The sequence below is a fragment of the Tamandua tetradactyla genome, chromosome 19 (genome assembly GCF_023851605.1).
Source record: "Tamandua tetradactyla isolate mTamTet1 chromosome 19, mTamTet1.pri, whole genome shotgun sequence".
NCBI lineage: Eukaryota > Metazoa > Chordata > Mammalia > Pilosa > Myrmecophagidae > Tamandua > Tamandua tetradactyla.
The window spans coordinates 52,187,738-52,206,672 of NC_135345.1; the positions used below are offsets into that span (position 1 = coordinate 52,187,738).

The following is an 18,935-nucleotide window of genomic DNA, read 5'->3' on the forward strand; positions in this document are numbered from 1 at the left end:
CGACCAAGAAAGAAAATATGGGAGGAAAAGTTCATGAATGAAAATGCTGAAGTCTAGGTACCAGGAGGATCTGTGTGGATTTTGGGCAATTGGGGGTTAAGAATGTGGGCCTGAAGCTTGGGAGGGAGGTTGTTATGCAGATCTGGCATCCTCTGCAGAAAGGTGGTTATTGACACTGTGGGGTTCAAGGACAGTGGCAAAAGGAACAGGAATAAATACTGAGAACAGCCCCTTGAGAAATGCTCTCTTTAAGAGGGGAAGCAGAGGAAAAGTGTTAGGAAGGGAGATGAGAAAATGTCATAGAAATAGGAGAATAAATGGAAGAATACAGCTCATGACAGCCTAGATTGGAAACAGCCACACTAAGTGTGGTAGGCTAAAGAATGTCTCCAATCAAAGGCAATTTTTTAATCGTAATTCTGCTTTCCTGTGGGTGTGACTTCATGTAAGTAAGACCAATTGAAGATGTTATTATTACTTAACGTGTGTCCAACTGAATCAGGGTAGGTCTTAATCTATATTAATTGGAAACCTTATGAGGAAAAAAACAGAAGCCAGAAGTCAGCGGAGATCAGAGGAGCATACACAAGGAAGGGATTGCAGAGTGATGGGAGGCAGAGATGCAAGTAAGGAACTCCAAGGATTGTGACCAGCCAGCACCAGAGTTCTACAGACTTTGAGGAGAGAGCATTGCCTTGTTGATACCTTGACTTGGACTTCTACCTTTCTAAATTGTGAGCCAATAAATTTCTATTGATAAGCTAACCCATTGTGTGGAATTTGTCATAGCAGTCTGGCAAATTGAGAAACCAAGGAAGGGCTAGTCAAGGATTATGGTGATGTGCTTTTTTTCTTCACACAAAACATCACTTCTTTTCTTGAAAATTGATTTTTTAAATTTACAGTGGGGTCTAGAAAAAGGTCCTTTTTAAGGTTAATATTTTTTATTTTTAAAACTTTTTATTTTGAAATTATTTTAAATAATTTTGCAATGAGACAGTTGCAAAAATTAAATAACATAAAACCCATACAGAAAACTCTAACATACCCCCATTCAGATATCAGATCCATCAACTTGTAGGATCCCTCTTTAAAAATAACTATTAAAAGTATTTAGAATGTCTGTTGTAATTTTGAAGTTTTGTGATCAATCTCCAAAAAACTGTCTTTGTGCAGAATTCATTAAAATCTGTTCAACACTTCCATCTAAATGCTTCAATATGTACTAAAGATGTTACTTGAATTCACTTTGATTATCAAGTTGCACATCCTTTTCTTTGTTGTAGTAGAATTGCTCCTCAGATAGAGAGCCAACTTCCATCAGATGGCTCTGGGTCTGCATTTAAATATAAAAGTATCACCTTTTTCTAACTGCAACAGATTGTTCTCTGAATGTTTACCTCAATCTGTATCATTGAAGTGCTCTTGTGTTCTTAGTGAACTGGTTTTATTTGGAAGCCTTTGCAATAATGGTACCTGACTCTTGGAACTGTCTTCAAAATATCTCCCCATTCCTCTTTCACTTTGAATAGCAGGTTCATCACCATGGGATTGTAACAACTGTGCTCAGCTTATAACCTTCCTAGACTCATAGTCTTCAAATGGACATATAGACTTCTCAAGTGCACGAATGTCCATTACGGTTGATTCCACGTTATCCCTTATAGAATCTTAAGGGTCTATTGTTTTCTCCTGCAGTGATCTGGAGAAGACTGTCTTTTTCAATAGTATCTGTTCCCTGAAGGAAAGGTTCATAGATAATGTCAGAGTCTTTTTCGTGGCACACACTCTTATCAGGATATGAGGAAATTTCAGCAGAACATGGTGGTGTTTGTACAAATTGTCCACATTTTAAAAGTCTAAGTCTCTCAGTGAATATTGCCATTCTACTGCCTCTAACTGAGGGCCTATTACATAATCATAAGTACATGTATCTGGAATCTCATCACTTAAAGGACTGTTGTCCAGTGATCTGGGCATGTCTGATGCATCCTCAAAATTATTGGTGCTAGGTGCACTTTTCTGATGAGTCTTGCACAACCCTGAGTCTGGACCAGAAATGAAAGGTTTTTCAAAATAATCTTCCTCATTCTCACATTTCCGTGGAATCCTCTGAAAGGTGATGTTGTCCTTAAGCCTCTCCAATGACAGAACATTGTCCACACTTACCCCTGAATTCTCATCCTCCAGTGGCTCCCTGGCCTTACAGCTCACCTCACCATGTGCCGCTTCTTCAGTCACATTCCTTGCACCCTCTGAACTGACCGAACTTAGAGTAAATAAAGATCCTTCATCAGAATCATAGTCGGCCTCTAACTCAAACTGAGTGTCAGAAGGAGCACAGTTCTGCACTCGTGCCTTGTTAGCAGGAGTGACATCATGGTCACTGCCCCATGTTGGAGGGAAGACGGATGGATCTGTGTCTGGTGGGTCACTGTTTGTGACCGCATTGTAGCAGGCTGCAAGATCTTCCTCAGCACTGGCTCCCTTGAACTGTTGCTGCTGTGAGCTCAGGGAATTAATGTAAGTTGCCACTTGCCTTTCCTTAGAAAATTCTACCTGAGAGTCTACAGTTGCTGAAGGTAACTGTTCAGCACCCCATTTTCCCTCATTCTCTCCAGTGCTCTGTGATTTTGTATGTGTTAGCAGTTTCGGGAGAGAAGCTGTCATTTCTCTTGAGAGTGATGGGTCTAATCCATTAGAGTCATGACGGAGTGAACCAGAGCCAGTTTGTAATCTACCAGCTACTAAGGAGGTGCTCATTGAAGGCTCCCTGAGAGAAATTTCCTGGGCTTCAGTTTCATAATTTAATTCTCTGAGAATATCATTCCTATAGACGTGATCCTGTGCTGCTGAAATTAGCTCTTTATTACCAGCATTTGGGTGTCTGTGGGGAGTGGAACAGGCTGCACTGTCATTTGGAAATGCAGGATCACTTCTATTTCCTGCCCCAGTGTTGTCTCCATGTTGTTCTGTGCTCCGTTGCCTGCCAGACTCCTTTCTGCTGATTCCAAGAGTTCTATCGTGAATGACAGCAGCATGTGGGCTTGGCTCTATCACAGAGAATGAGTCTTGGTTTTGACAGGGGTTTGAATCGTGTAAAGCTTGGCGCAGCTGCGTCGTTGGGTGCTGTATGTTCCCTGCAGCTTCGATTTCATCATAGAAGCCTTCATTTGAATACACAGCTTCTGAGCCAGGGCTTTTGTTCTGACACCTTTGTTGCCACAGTCTGTCAACATAAGGCCTTGTGAAAGCTCCCAGGAAGAAAGCCACAGTGAACGTGATGAGCACTGACAGGCAGACGGCCAAGGCCAGGTCCTGGGAAGTGCCTCCCTCACTGCTGGCAGTTTGAACATCCTGGGCACTTCGAGCCCACCTTGGCAGCCGGCTTGGCTGCTCACTGCTCTCAGAGCTCACCGGTGCCTTCTTCCCCCTCCTTGCTTTGCTTGTTATGAGGTTATTCATACGACTCAGATTAATGTGTGCAAGGTGGGTCTTCCTGGAAGTTCTGCCTTTGGGAATCCACCAGTATGCCTCCTCATTTTCTGAAAGTAGGGGGGATAAAAAACACAATTGTCAGACATTAAAATAAGACTCCAGTGATTTAAAAGCTTCTGTGAGTCTTCTTCAGTCCTTATCTAGCTATTTCATGGTGCATATTACATGATGTGAAATAGCTTACAAGCAATTAAAAAAAAACAAAACACGTTGCCTAAGGCCAACACAATGTATATGGCTCAGTGCACATTCACAAATGACTGTCAGGCTTAGGTCTGCTACTCAAAGGCCCAGGAGGCTGTCTGTTTCTTGTGCATCCTGCCTGACAGCTGCCCAGAGAGAGGAAAGAGCCCCAGAATGGTGGAGGGACAGCCATCTCTCTTCTCCTTGTTCTATGTCCTCACCCTCTTCGCATTTGCAGGAACATTCTCTTAGCCCCCTGTGAGATCTGCCTCAGCCCTACTCATGCTTGCAGTACCATTTCTTCATTTTCCCCAGGGTTGGTGAATGGTAAAAATATTCAGGTTTTTCTACTTGCTCCTGATATTTTGTTCTCCACACTCAGAATGCCAGTCATGGCTTTTTACAAAAGGATGAAATAATTGTGGCTGACAATATTAAGACTTCTTTTTGATCTTCATGGATGTCTTCTAAACCTGGTAGGCATGGACATGTTTCCATTTTAACAGCAATCCTGAGTAGAGCAAAGTCCTGCTCTTGTTAAAAAGAAGAGAAAAGAAAACAAAACCTGACTTTTTCCAGCTAGGAGTTTGAAATTTAGCCAAGATAGTTAACAGGAAAAAAAATTCCAGAATGTTCAACCCCAGCAACTTACTCTAGCAATTGGGGAGAATGGCAGAGAACAAATCAAAGAAAAATATACTTTAAAAATATATATGTTTTATGTATGTACAGGTTCATATTTTTGGAGTATTAGCAAGCATTTAAAATGACGTTTTAAATTTTAACAGATTGTTCTTTGATCAATAATTTGTTAAGAATTAGGATAAAAATGTGACATTTTTGAGTGTTAGGGCAAAATTCTTTCCTAGTGAATTTTCTGTTTTTGACCAAATCCAATTGTTTCTGAGTGATTTGAACTATATTTCTTTGACCACATATAGAAAGTTACTCATGATGAAGAAAACAGTCACCAACAATTGTTCTTTGATGCAGCCCAAGACTGAGACTGATGCCAGAGTTCAGGACTCTTGCTTTCAGGGGGCACTGTCATTGTTTTAACTGAGACTAAATTTTTCAGTTCAAAAGGAATCATTTCAGAAAGAAAAGTACTACTGACTTACCTATTGACTTATTGCAAATTGCATTCCACTTTTTCCTCCAGGACACAGAAACAAAACCTTGAAAGAGTGTCATGTTATGGTCACACTTCCATTGGTTATCAGCCAAGTCAACCTCCAGCTGGGGAAGTGCTAAAGCAATGACCAACATTGGGACGATGGTGGTCAGAGCATTGCTGCTGAGGTCTACAGCCTGCTGGAGAAGAAACAAAGTTAGAGCAGACTGTCATGAAGAACATTTACAGACAAAATAAACGAGTTAGAGAAAGGTATTTATATCTCTATGGAGGCAATATGAATTTAGCAGGGAACCTGAAAGGCAGACAACACAGGGCTTATGTCCATACTTTTCCCTAACAACTCTATGAGCTTTGGCAAATTGTTTACTTTCTTTGAGCCTATCTTCCAGAGATGTAAGGATTAAATGTAGGTGAAAGCTCTAAGAATGGTGACTGTATTAGCTACCCAATCATTTTTCTTTCCTTCTTTCCAATAAGTCGCAATTTGTACTGTGATATACAACCTAGACCACTCTGTGTTATCAAAGTCTAGAATTTCTAGAAGCTCTGTGATCTTGAAAATGGCAAAAAGATATTGAATAGCAGACAGGTAAAGATATATAACACAGAACTGTGGTTGACCAGAAGTGCAAAGAGAGTTCTTTTTCATTAAGAGGAGTACATTTATCTGCATCTGTGTTGCTCAGTATATGCAAGGTGACTATCATTCAAGTCTAATCTGAAATGAAGGGGAAACTGGGGAATAAAAAGGATTTAGTGGCCCTAGAAATGCAAAGCAGAATTTATTGTAAGTTGGACATGCCTGTGGCATGATGTGGCAGGGAGACCACAATTATATGTAGCTATAGCTACCATCTGCAGAGCGTGGCCATGTACCTGTCACTCTACTGGGTGCTTAACATGTATTATCTCTTTTCCTCCAAACATCTCCCTCATTCCTCATTTTTTATGGAGGAGGAAACTGGGCTAGACCATCGTATTTCCCATAACCCCCCTGCACAGATGTCTGGTACATGGTAAATTATGGTGAAAGGAATGAAGAATGAATGAAAGAAATGAATGAATGAGTGAATGAAATAGTAGAATTGAGATCTGATCTGGCTCCATAGCTGTGTGCTTTCCACTACAAAACATATCCTATCGGAGTCGCTGCTCCCACCTAGTTGGGAGATGTGCAGAGCAGACCTGGAGCATGAGGCTCCAGGTAGGGCCATGGGGTTTGATGGGCAGGCTTTATTAAGAGAAGAGAAAATCATAAAAAAGACAATTGAAAACCTTGCTTTAAAAAATTAAAAAGAAGAAGAAGGTCAAGGATCAAAACTAGAGAGGCTGAATATTATCATGGCTTTATGAACACCAGAAAAATGTTATCAGTTGATTTATAAACACTAGAAAAAATCAGCATAAATATCTTGGGTTATATAAATTCCCATGAAGAGCTTGTTCAAACAGTCAATTAAACTGCACCATAAACAAGACCACTTCATGTAGAATCAGAATTTTCCCTCAACTTAGGTAGCCAGAGTGACATTTCCAGTGTTGAGTAACCACAAAGGAACCACAAAGGACTATCAAAGGAACATTGCCAAAAATAGGATGCAGGAGACTGCAGAATGGGGAAGAAAAAAAATTTTCTTTGACCTGGCCTTGCCTAAGATTAAAAGCTTTTTAATGTACTCCTCCTCCACAAAAGATTTAAGTATTTTAATGCTCTGAGTAATTCTCTTTTTAGTGCATGTCTGCTCTTTTTTTGTCCTAGTATTTTATATTACAAGTCAGGAAAATGAAAACAAAACAAAGGGAAGGCAGAAAATTATTAAAATGACTCAAATGATTCCTGATAAAATATTAAAATAGAATAGTACAGTGACTCGGGGGCAGAATTCTTGCCTGCCATGCTGGAGACACAGGTTCGATTTCCGAACCTGCCCATGGAAAAAACAAACAAACAAAAAACCCCAGAATAGTAGAATTTGGCTAAAGAAATAGCCATCTACCAGCATTTAAGGGACAGTACATTATAGAATGTTTGGGAGAACCATATAAGTTGCTACCCAAATCAGTGGATCAAATAAGGATGAAACAAGATTAAGGAATGCCAACGTGAAGTTTCAATGAAACTTATTAATTCTTTCAAACACGGTAACTTATACTTTGAAAAATCCATTTGTTTCTAGATATATTCCCATATAGGAAGATAATATAAAGTAGTTCAAGTATTAAATACATCTCCTGAAAGAAAAAGAACATGCATTTGAATATTTAGCTTTCTGGTACCAGACATGTTTAACATGCTCCAGAACCAGTTTTTAGAGACATTGCTGAACATGAACAGAGATACTCCTGCTATCTGAAGGGATAAAAGGGAAGGAGAAATGGTTTAATTCTAGGCAGGTCCGCTGTATTAAGAATTACAGCTTATTTAAAGTACTCTTGAGGTTGATTATTTGTTTGCCTAAAGCATCCATTCCCTGTGAGCTGCAGAAGGTTTATAAAGCACAATGAAAAGGCACAGAAGATCAATTACAGAGGATTGCGCGAAGATGACAGAGTAGGAAGCTCCAGGAATTGGTCCGTCCACCAAAACAACTATTGAACTGGCAGGAATTGTCTGAATCAACTAATTCGAAACTCTGGAGTCTAGTGGAACACTGTGCAGCATTGAAGGAAGAAGCGGAATTGTAAATTGGGGTCAATACCAGTGAATTTTACTCTCCCTGACAATAGCTACTGCCGCCCAGCCCTCAGCCTCATGGCAGGCAACTGGGGAACTGCAGCCAGGACTCCTGGTGCAGCTTGCTGGTGTCAGGATGGAATATAAAGACCTAGTTCTCCAAACTCCTGGGGTGTGACGTCTGATTGTTGGTCACAGTTTTGAACTTCAAATCACTAAGAGCCAGCTCTGAAGGCTGCCATTTTTCCAACCCATTAGGCAAAAGCAGCAGAAGAATCTTAAAGAAGTGCCCTTCCTCAGATCTACAGGAAACAGTTAAAAAGCTGCAGTAGCTGGATGAGCGACAAATCAAGAATATGTAGCTTCAAAAGCCATAGAATTAGCTCCTGGCACCCTTGATGGCCTCCCTGCCCAACACTGGATGGGGCCAGCTTGTGCTACCATTGTAGATTCTTAACCCTGTTCCAGAGAGAGCAAAGTAACCCCTATGCACATGCTGGGGTACCTGTATGTCACTGCTAATCTATCCACTGGACCTCTGAAAGACCGGATGAGGAAACTTGTCTCAGGCTCACTCTCCCAGAATTCATCTTGAAGGCATAGAAACAGCTTGTAGACATCAAAATCAGTGTAAGAAATAATTAAGTCAAAGTGGGCAGGGGCAAAGGAATACCTGCATTAAGTCACACAATAGAACATTCAGGAAGGGATGAAAGTTTATTTCAAAGGGAGGACAGGGGGCATTTGAGAACTACTGTAAACTGTAAATGGGAGAATTCTTGGGGACACAAGCAAGCAAAATCTCAAGGAAAGAGGCAGTCTCCATGCAGGCTCAGATAAGACAGAGAGGACCTAGTACTTCTCATTCACCTCTGGCTGACCTTGAGAAGAGGGATAAGTTCTGAAGGAGACCAGCCAAAGCAGAACCAATTTGAAAAGACCGTGAAAGTTACTTTTTGCTTTGGTTTGTTTGTTTTTGTTTATTCCTGGTACTTAAGGAAATCTCTGTCATATCATTTATGGATACAAACGTAAGGAACAGATAGCTCAAGGGACTAAATACTACGGTTAACATTTAAAATATAAAAAACGTACAGTGTGCAACAAAAGATTCCAAGGCAAATAAAGAAATAGGAAATGATGGTCCATTCAAAATAAAAAGATAAAAATCCAGAAAATATCAGTGAAGAGGACTGCAGTTTGGAAATACTGAGCAAAGACTTAAAAAAAAAAAAAAGAGAGAGACTCAATATGCTCAAAGAAATAAAGGAAAATATGGGAAAAGAACTAAAGAACATAAGGAAACCATGAATGAACAATAAGAGAATCTCAATATGGAAATAGAAATTTTAAAAAGGAACCAAACAAAATTATTGGAGTTGAAAAACAGTAATTGAAATTAAAAAAATTCTCTAGAGGTCTCCAACAGCAGTTTGGAGCTAGCAGGAGAAGTAATCAATGATCTTAAATCAATTGAAAGGATTCAGGCTGAGAAGCAGAAAGAAAAATAATTTAAAAAGCAAATAAAACTTAAGAGACCTGTGGAACACTATTAAGCATATCAATATACACATTGTGTGAGTCCAAAAAAGAATAAGAAAGAGAAAGGAGCAGAGGGAATATTCAAAGAAATGCTGGCAGAACACTTTCCAAATTCAAAGAAAGATTATGAATATGCACATCCAAGAAGTCCAACAAACCCCAAACCAGGTAAACTAAGAAAGAACCATGGATAGACACACACTAATCAAACTGTTTAATGCCAAGGACAAAGAGAGAGTTCTGAAAGCTACAAGAAAAAAGCAACACGTTATAAAGGGCATTCCAATAAGATTAAGGACTTATTTCTCATCAGAAACCATGGAGGCAAGAAGACAGTGATATGAAATATTTAAAGTGTTGAAAGAAAACAATTGAAAACCAAGAATTTTATATCTTGGGAGACTGTCTTTCAAAACTGAGGGGGAGATTAAGACATCCCCAGATAAACAAAAAGCTGAAGGAGTTGTCACCACTAGACTTACCTTACAAGCAGTGTTATAAAGGTATTTCTTCAGACTTAAAGGAAAGGACACTAGACAGTGGATTGAAGCAACGTAAGGAAATAAAGACCTCTGGGTTCAATTCCTGGTGCATGCCCATGCCAAAAAAAAAAAAAAGTATATTCAGAAAGAAATCAGAAGGGGCTCAAAATGGTACAAGAATTCAAATAAATATGAAATTAGGTTATAATGGAAAGATAGAAAGTAAAAAGTGTGTAAGAAATGCAAAGACTAAATAGGAAAATGACAGAAGGAACGGCTGCATTATCAGTAGTTACCCTAAATGTAAATAGATGAACTCTCTAGTCAAAAGGTACAGATAGGCAGAATGGATAAAAAAGCATGGCTCAACTGCGGTTTACAAGAGACTCACTTTATGCACACAGGTAGGTTGAAAACGAAAGGATGGAAAAATACATACTATGCAAATAGTAACCAAAAGAGAACTGGGGTAGCTATAGTAATATTAGCAAAAATAGACTTGAAGTCAAAAACTGTTATAAGGGACAAAGAAGATCAATAGGCAACAACTGACTTGTCAATTCAACAAGACATAATGATATATATGCAACGAATGGCAAAGCCTCAAATAATATGAAGGAAATATTGACAGATTTGAAGGGAGAGATAGATGGTTTTACATTAATAGTAGGAGACTCACTGCACCATTTAGTAATGGATAGAACATCTAGACAGAAGATCAACAAGGAGGTAAACGCCTTGAACAATACAGACTAGACCTAAGAGACATATAAAGAACACTTTGCCCCAAAGCAGCAGACTATATATTCCTCTCTAGTATACGTGGATCATTCTCCAGGACAGGCCATATGTTAGGTCACAAACCTAACACAGAAAGATTATGAATATGCCTGGAATATATAAAGAAATTCTCCACCTCAAGAACAAAAACAAGTGACTCAATTTATAATAAGTAAAAGACTTGAATAGACATTCTTCCAAAGAGATAAATCACAAAAAAGCGCATGAAAAGATGCTCAACATCATTAGCCATTAGGAAGATGCAAATTAAAACCACAATGAAACACCATTTCATACTCACTGGAAGGAATAGTTACTGTTAAAAATAGGAAAATTACAAGTGGAGAAATAGGAACACCAAATCATTGTTGATGGGAATGTAAAATTGTATAGACAGTGTAGAAGCTGTTTGGCAGTCCCTTAGAAAATTAAATATGGAATTACCATATGAGCCAGCAGCCTCACTTCTAGGAATATACCCCAAATAACTGAAAGTAAGGACTCAGACATATTTACATAGCGATGTTCTTAGCAGCATTATTCACAATTGCCAAGAGATGGAAGCAACCCAAATATCCAACAACCAATAAATGGATAAACAAAATTTGATATAAACATACAATGGAATATAATTCAGCCATAAAAAGAAATGAAGTTCTGGTACATGCAACCATCTGGATGAACTTTGAAGAGATCATATTGATTTAAATAAGCCGGACACAAAAGGACAAATATTGTATGATCTCACTGATATGAAATAATCAGAATAAGCAAAGTCATAAATTATCAGGGGCTGGAGTGGGGTTCGAGAATGAGGAGCTCATGCTTAAATTGTACACAGTTTCTGTTCGGGATAACAGAAAAGTTTTGGGAACGGATGGTGGTGATGGTAGCAAAAAATTATGAAAGTAATTAACAGCACTGACTTGGATATTTAAATGGGATTAAATGGGAATATTTTAGGTTTTATATATGTTACTAGAATAAAAATTTAAACAAAACCATAGACTGTGCAACACGTTGAACCCTAATTGAAACCATGGATTATAGTTAATAGCACAATTAAAATAATATTCTTTGATCAGTTGTAACAAATGTTCCACACTAAAAATAGGGTGGTATATGGGAACTCTGTATTTTCTGCATGATTTTCCTACAACATCTGTAACTTAAAAAATTATAAATAGACATAGGGCAAAGTACATACATATACACATATAATCGCTATGCAATACACTAAATGAGGTTCACAGGCAATTTGACAACCTGTTTTTGGTGCATTGGGTAGTACTATGAAGTTAAGTGGACTTTCTTATCTGCTCTGATGTCTACTATGCTGGACTGACTCTACGATGGCCCCCGATGATTCCTGCCTTCTCATATCCATGCCCTTCTGTAATTTCCCCCCCTTGCTTCTAAGCAATTGAATACAGAAAAGGGATGGGAAGTCACTTCCATAGTTACACTACATTTGATGTAATACTCTTCTTTCTAAAACACTCTTGCCTTTGCTGGCTTTGAAGCAAACTTCTACGTTGTGAGCTGCCCTTTGGAGAGGCCCTCATGGCTCACAGCCAGTACGGAACTGAGTCTTAGTCCAACAGCTCCCGGGAAATGAATTCTTCCAAAAATGATATAGGCTTGGAAGTGAACCCTTCTCCAAACAGAAGAGACTTTAGGTGAGACTTTACCCTTTGCCAGCATTTTAACTACAGCCTCTCCTAAAGCAGAGGACTCAGCAAAGCCATGCCTGGATTCCTGACCCTGAGAACTGTGAGATAATAAATGTGTGATTTTAAGCTGTTAAGTTTGTAGTAATTTGTTATGCAGCAACAGATGACTAGTATATTTATCCATGATCATCATGCATTCATTCATTCGTTTTTCCAGCAAATGTTTTTTTAATTACAGAAATTGTAGGTTTAGACAGAAAAAGTCATTTAAAAAATACAACTTCCTCTATGTCCTCCTACTGCTGACACTTTGCGTTAGTGTGGTACCTTTGTTACAACAGATGAAAGAATATTAAAGTATAACTGTTAACTATAGTTCCTAGCTTATATTAGGGGTATTTTTCCCTGTATACCACTCTATTATTAAAACCTTAAAACAGTGTCATGCATTTGTTATAATTCATGAAAGAACATTCTTATATTCATACTGTTAACCCCAGCCCATCATCCACAACAATGTTCACTGTGTTATACAGCCCCATGTGTTATCTTCTAATTTTCCTTATAATATACACGATCCAAAACTTCCCCCTTCAGCCACATTCACAAACATAATTTAGTCGTTAATTACACTCACAGTAATGTGCTGCCATCTTTATTATTTATTTCCAAACATTTACAATCAACCTAAATAGAAATGCTGCACAAATTAAGCCTCAGCTCCTGTGATGATATGAGGCTGTATGTTCCCCAGAAAAGATCATGTTCTCAAAGCTAAGCCATTTCTACATGTAGACCTGTTGTGGGTGGGGTCTTCTGACTAGATGGCTTCAGTTGAAGTGTGCCCCTGGTCGGTCTTAATCCTCTTACAGGAGTCCTTTATAAGAGGATAAAAGACAGAAGATACACAGAAAAACTGAGAGAGGGTGCAAGGGTAGTCAAGTGGTAGAATTCTCGTCTGCCGTATGGGAAACCTGCATTCAATTCCCTGCCCAGGCACCTCCCAAATAAGCAAACAAACAAATGAAAACCAAAACAAAGAAACAAACAAAATTCAACAAATGGTGCTGCAATGAGGGGATACTCATATGGGAAAGGAATGAAATGTGACCCTGCCATAAAGCATACAAAAAAAAAAAAAAAAGAAAGAAAAACTGAGAAAAGACACAGAAGCTAAGAAAGAAAGAAAAGAAGCTAAAAAAAGAGAAAAACCAGAGAAGCTGAGAGATAAGGACACACAGATGCTGGATCTTGTCAAATGCCTTTTCTGCATCTTTCAAGATGATCATGTGTTTTCCCCCCTTTGATTTGTTAATGTGGTATATTAAATTAATTGATTTTCTCGTGTTGAGAAAATCACCTTTACATACCTGGGATAAAGCCCATTTGATTATGATCTATAATTCTTTTACAGTGCTGTTGGATTTGATTTGCAAATGATTTTCGCAACTATATTCTTTTAAGAAATTGGTCTGTAATTTTCTTTTCTTGTGGTATCTTTGTCTGGCTTTGGTATTAGGGTGATGTTGGCTTCATAGAATGAATTAGGTAGTGTTTCCTTTTCTTTAACTTTTTTTGGAAGAGTTTGAGCAGAATTGGTATTAATTTTTCTTGGGATGATTGATGGATTTCACCTGTGAAACCATCTATTTGGGATTTAATTTGTTATGAATATTTTGATGACTGGTTGAATCTCTTTACTTGTAATTTGTCTGCTGAAAACTTCTATTTCTTCTAGTATCAGTATAGATTGTTCCTGTGTTTTTAGGAATTTGTTCATTTCATCTAGGTTGTCTAATTTGTTTGCATACAATTGTTTACAGTGCCCTTGTATATGATCCTTTTTATTTTGGTGAGGAGCAATGTCCCCCTCTCATTTCTAACCACTTATTTACATCTTCTCTCTTTTTTCTTTGTCAGTCTAGCTAAGGGTTTGTTCATTTTATTTATCTTCTCAAAGAACCAACTTTTGGTTTTGTTAATTCTCTCTAATTTAAACACCCTTGTGAAATTTTGGAAGGATTTTAAACAATAAGTAGGATAATCAGATTTTTATTTAAAGGAGTAGTGTATTACGGTCATTTTAGAATTTCTAATTATGGTCTACATTTATATAGGGCTTATTTTATTCCAAATGCTGTTATAAGCCCTTTATATGTATTAAAACATTTAATTCTCATAAAACTTTACAAGGGAGGAACTAAGTTATTTCCATTTTACAGGTGAGAAAACTGAGGCATAAAGAAATTTTGTAACTTTCCCAAGATCATGTACCTGGAAAGGGGCAGAGCCTAGTTTTAACCCTAGACAACCCGGCTCCAGAGTCTACACACTTCCCGACTGCTTCACTAGACTCCTTCCTATAGACTGGGACCTAGGGGAGCCATTCTGAGGAGGCTGGAGAATTGTCTTGGGAAAATATCAATTATCTACATTGACACTTTCTCATATGACAGCCACTGGTCACATAGTTATTGATCAATTGATCAATTGATCAATTGTGGCTAGCTCACATTGGGTTGTACAGAAAACACCAAAGTCTGAAGACTTAGTACACACATACACGCACATACACACACAGAATAATGTAATCGATCAATTGAAATGTGGCTAGTTCAAATTGGAGTGTACAGAAAACACCAAAGTTTGAAGACAGTACACACGCACACATACACATACACACACAGAACATAAGATATCTCATTAATAATTTTTATATTGATAACATGTTGGAAGGATATTTTTGAAAATGAGTGAAATAAAATATATAACTAAAATGAAAGTCACTTGTTCATTTTTACTTTTTAAACATAGTTACTAGAATACGTATGGTTCACATTATGTTTGTCTTGAACAATGCTGGGGGTATGTGATGTAGGTTATAGAAGCAGGGAACTAGAGCCTCTTCCGAGTCACCTCTAGGTGCCACCGATAGACACCAGCCCAGGGTTTCTAAACGGGAATTGAGGGGAGATCTTACAATATCCTCCCAAAGGTGAAAGGGTAGAGGAAAGTACTTGGAGGAGAAGAGATTGAAGCTACCAAATTTAGAGCAGAGCTCTGGGGGTTCCTCACCCTCACAGCTGTCAGGACTTCAGGGAGACAAAATATGTGTTGCCCAAAAGACAGGCAGTATGACTCCAAAATATGGCATAGTACCCCAAATGTGGGTCCAATATTTAGAACAGTGTGTGGCAACAGTAAGTGCTATACAGTATGAGCTATTATTATTATTATCATTAGCATTATACCATGTTCAATTTGGGCATGGATACAAAGCGGTCACTGGCCTTCAGAGCCCATGTGGCTCTGTGTTTTTGACATCCCTGCATTGACCAGGGTGGTTCAGAGGAACCTCACCAAGTGTTCCAGATTGCAGGTGGCCCCTGGGACCTTTGACTGCCCTTGCAGCTTAGCGAGGGAGCTGCAATATTAACTAACGTTTAATTTCTTGCCTATTGGTAATCGGAAACTTGGAGTCGGATTTAATTTAATTTAGAAAAGTAATGTGCCCATTCTTGCAGCTGAGGATTGCACCTGAGTAAAAGTCTTGTATAATACTGTAGCTTTTGATTTGGAGGCAAGAAAGATACTTCAGCTCTTAGAGAGGATCTTAAAATAGACTTTTCTGGTTTTTTAATACTAGCTAATACCACTGGACAAGAAAAAACTCTTCAGTGAAAATAGTCTTCTAATGTAATTGGTCATATTTTTGCATATTTAAAATATTATAAAGGGATATTAGAACCTGTAATTTTTTGAGGTCCTTGAAGTTTTCTGGATGAATTCTGCATATCTTGTTGCTCTTTAAACAGAGATTCCTCAGTTGTAGGCAGTTATGGAAATCGGTCAGTCCAACTTGCGATATCCTATTGAATGACAGATCCAAACTCTGTAATGACTTCAGTGTCCATAATCCTGTTAAAATTAAAAAGCAACTTAAAATCTAAACTGTGATAGTCACTGCAGCATTATTTATAATGGTAAAAAATTGGGGACAACATAAATGACCTTTAAAAGAGAAGTGGTGAAACAAATTATGTTATATGAATACTATAAAATGCTATACAGTTTTAAAAGAGAATTGTATACTGGCACTGTGGGATAGACAGTGCCTGCCTGACCAAAATGGGGAAAAGAATGGTAACAGACTAAGGTATCAGTAGCTGAGAGGGTTCAAATTGAGTGGAGAGAATATTTTGGAGGCTACTCTTACACAAGTTTCAGCTAGATATTGCTGTTTAACATGGTTTGCCAACCCCCAACCAAACCCATTCCTGCCAACCCCAAACAACACCTAGGGCTCTATCTGAGATGCTACAAAAGTTCCATGCACTATGATTACTTTCCAGAAACCTACAACCTCCAAAGGAGTTCTGGGGTCAGATAAGTCCTGAAACCCTGAAGGGCCAGCCTCTCCAGAACACCAAATATTTCCATTCCCCTATCCCATATTATCAACAGCCCTTTCCAACATGAAAAAGTTAGAACGGGCATAGTCCAAATATCCCTAAAGACTGGTGAAAGATCAAAGAAGAAGGAGAAGTTATAATGGAGAAGATAGATTTAATAAATGAGTATGACTGCTGAATCATTATGTCAATATTTCTTTTAGTCTTCCATATCTTGAAGCAAATAGAAGGAAAAACCTTCAATTGAGGAACTATAAGCCAGACCAAACTCTGAAATCTGTTCTATAACTACTTGTTAACAATGTACTTTGCAATTTATTGTTTTTTTTTCTTTCACATGGTCAGGTACCAGGAATCGAACCCGAGTCTCCAGCATGACAGACAAGAACTCTGCCACTGAGCCACTGTTGCCCGGCCTATTGGTTTTTGTATATATATTTCACAATAAAGAAACAAAAATTAAAAAAGAGAATGGTGTAGATCAACATGGACTGACTGAACAGAAGTCTAGTATATAAAGAAGGAAAAGGTTAAGGTGCAAAACAGCATAAGGTATAATTTCATACCTTTTTTTTGGAAAAAAGAGCCATACACAAACACCTAGGGCTCTATTTGAGATGCTACAAAAGTTCCATGCACTATGATTACTTTCCAGAAGCCTACAACCTCCAAAGGAGTTCTGGGGTCAGATAAGTCCTGAAACCCTGATGGGCCAGCCTCTCCAGAACACCAACTATTTCCATTCCCCTATCCCATATTATCAACAGCCCTTTCCAACATGAAAAACTTAGAATGGGCATAGTCCAAATATCCCTAAAGATCTATTAAATGAACAGAGAAAAAGGTCTGGAAATAGTAATAGTTTACTATTAAAAGATAAACCATTGATAGTTAGCTACATTTAGGAGTAGAATACTTTAAAGAAGTAAGGTGGAATAAGGGAGGAAACTTTATTTTATATACTTTTGAATTCTTTCTTTCAAAGAGCATGCACTACTTTTATAATAAAAGCATCAATTAAAAATTGAAGGAGGTGATAAGTAAATATTTGCATATTTGATTAAACTGTAAGTAAACTAAATACACTAATTTATGATAGAGTAATAGAGAAAAAGTTATTTTGATGCTTTGGTTATATGAATGAATTCTCCTAACTTTAGAATTTTCTTATTTTATTTTACAGTTATATCCTTTCCTTCAACTATGCTTCTTTTAACTATGTTGGTATTATAACTATTATCTAGGTATTCTTATATCTTTCAGAGGTAATTAGTTATAGCTAGATTTCATTTTCTGGCAAAATACTCTGAGTTTTGGTCTGTTCCTTTGAATTTCACTGATTCCAGGAGGCTCATTTGGCTCTGTAAATAAATAAAGGTTGAAAATGAGGTGCCAGTCATAGCAGTCTTCCAAATTTGATTTCCCATATGAGCCTTGAAAGGAAGTGCCTGCATCTTTACATTTCCTTCTGCTCTATTCTCACATGTAGTCTGTCTTTAATCCACTGCTACATAACAAATCAGGTTGACTCAATTCCAGCTTATTCCTAGCCTACTACCTCAAAGTTATTGTAAGACTGATTATGCAGAGAGATGATGACTTTATTGAAACAGCTGCACCGTTGAGGTTGTCATATATTTATCTCAGTTGTAGATACCATTGGGACAACAAATCAATCAAAACATTATTAGCAAGGCTTGATACTAAGGCCGAGTATAGTATAGAATCCTTGCCCTTAAAAAGTTTATGATCTGACCTAGTAATAGGAGGTAGCTTCCTAAACTTTACACCCAAAGCATAAGCAACAAAAGAAAAAATAGATATGGGAACTCCTCAGAATCAAATGCTTCTTCTCTTCAAAAGACTTTGTCAAAAAGGTGAAGAGACAGCCAACTCAATGGGAGAAAATACTTGGAAATCACATATCAGACAAAGGTTTGATTTCCTATATATACAAAGAAGGAAACTACACCCAAAGCACAAGCAACAAAAGAAAAAATAGATATGGGAACTCCTCAGAATCAAATGCTTCTTCTCTTCAAAAGACTTTGTCAAAAAGGTGAAGAGGCAGCCAACTCAATGGGAGAAAATATTTGGAAATCACACATCAGACAAAGGTTTGATTTCCTATATATACAAAGAAGGAAACTATAAATGTTGGAGAGGATGTGGAGAAACTGGGACACTTATGCACTGTTGGTGGGAATGTATAATGGTGCAGCCACTATGGAAGACTGTTTGGTAGTTCCTCAGGAAACTAAATATCAAGTTGCCCTATGACCCAGTAATAGCACTACTTGGTATATACCCAGAAGAACTGAAAGCAATGATACAAACAGACATTTGCACACTGATGTTCATAGCAGCATTATTCACAATTGCCAAAAGATGGAAACAAACCAAATGCCCATCAACGGATGAGTGGATCAATAAAATGTGCTATATACATACGATGGAATATTATGCAGCAGTAAGACAAAATGACATTCTGAAGCACATGAGAAGATGGATGAGCCTTGAGGACATAATGCTGAGTGAAATTAGCCTGACACA

General features: G+C 37.9%; 1 protein-coding gene across 1 annotated transcript; it reads right to left on the reverse strand.

Annotated features, from left to right (window-relative positions):
- Positions 1 to 947: 947 nt before the first annotated feature.
- On the reverse strand, positions 948 to 15,908 carry LOC143663613 (leucine-rich repeat-containing protein 66-like). The gene is made up of 3 exons (XM_077137139.1): positions 15,719 to 15,908; positions 4,803 to 4,995; positions 948 to 3,545 (listed from the first exon to the last, which is right to left on the reverse strand). The coding sequence occupies exons 2-3, from the start codon at positions 4,948 to 4,950 to the stop codon at positions 1,852 to 1,854; spliced, it is 1,842 nt and encodes a 613-aa protein (XP_076993254.1). The 5' UTR covers positions 4,951 to 4,995; positions 15,719 to 15,908; the 3' UTR covers positions 948 to 1,851.
- Between the last annotated feature and the right edge of the window lie 3,027 nt (positions 15,909 to 18,935).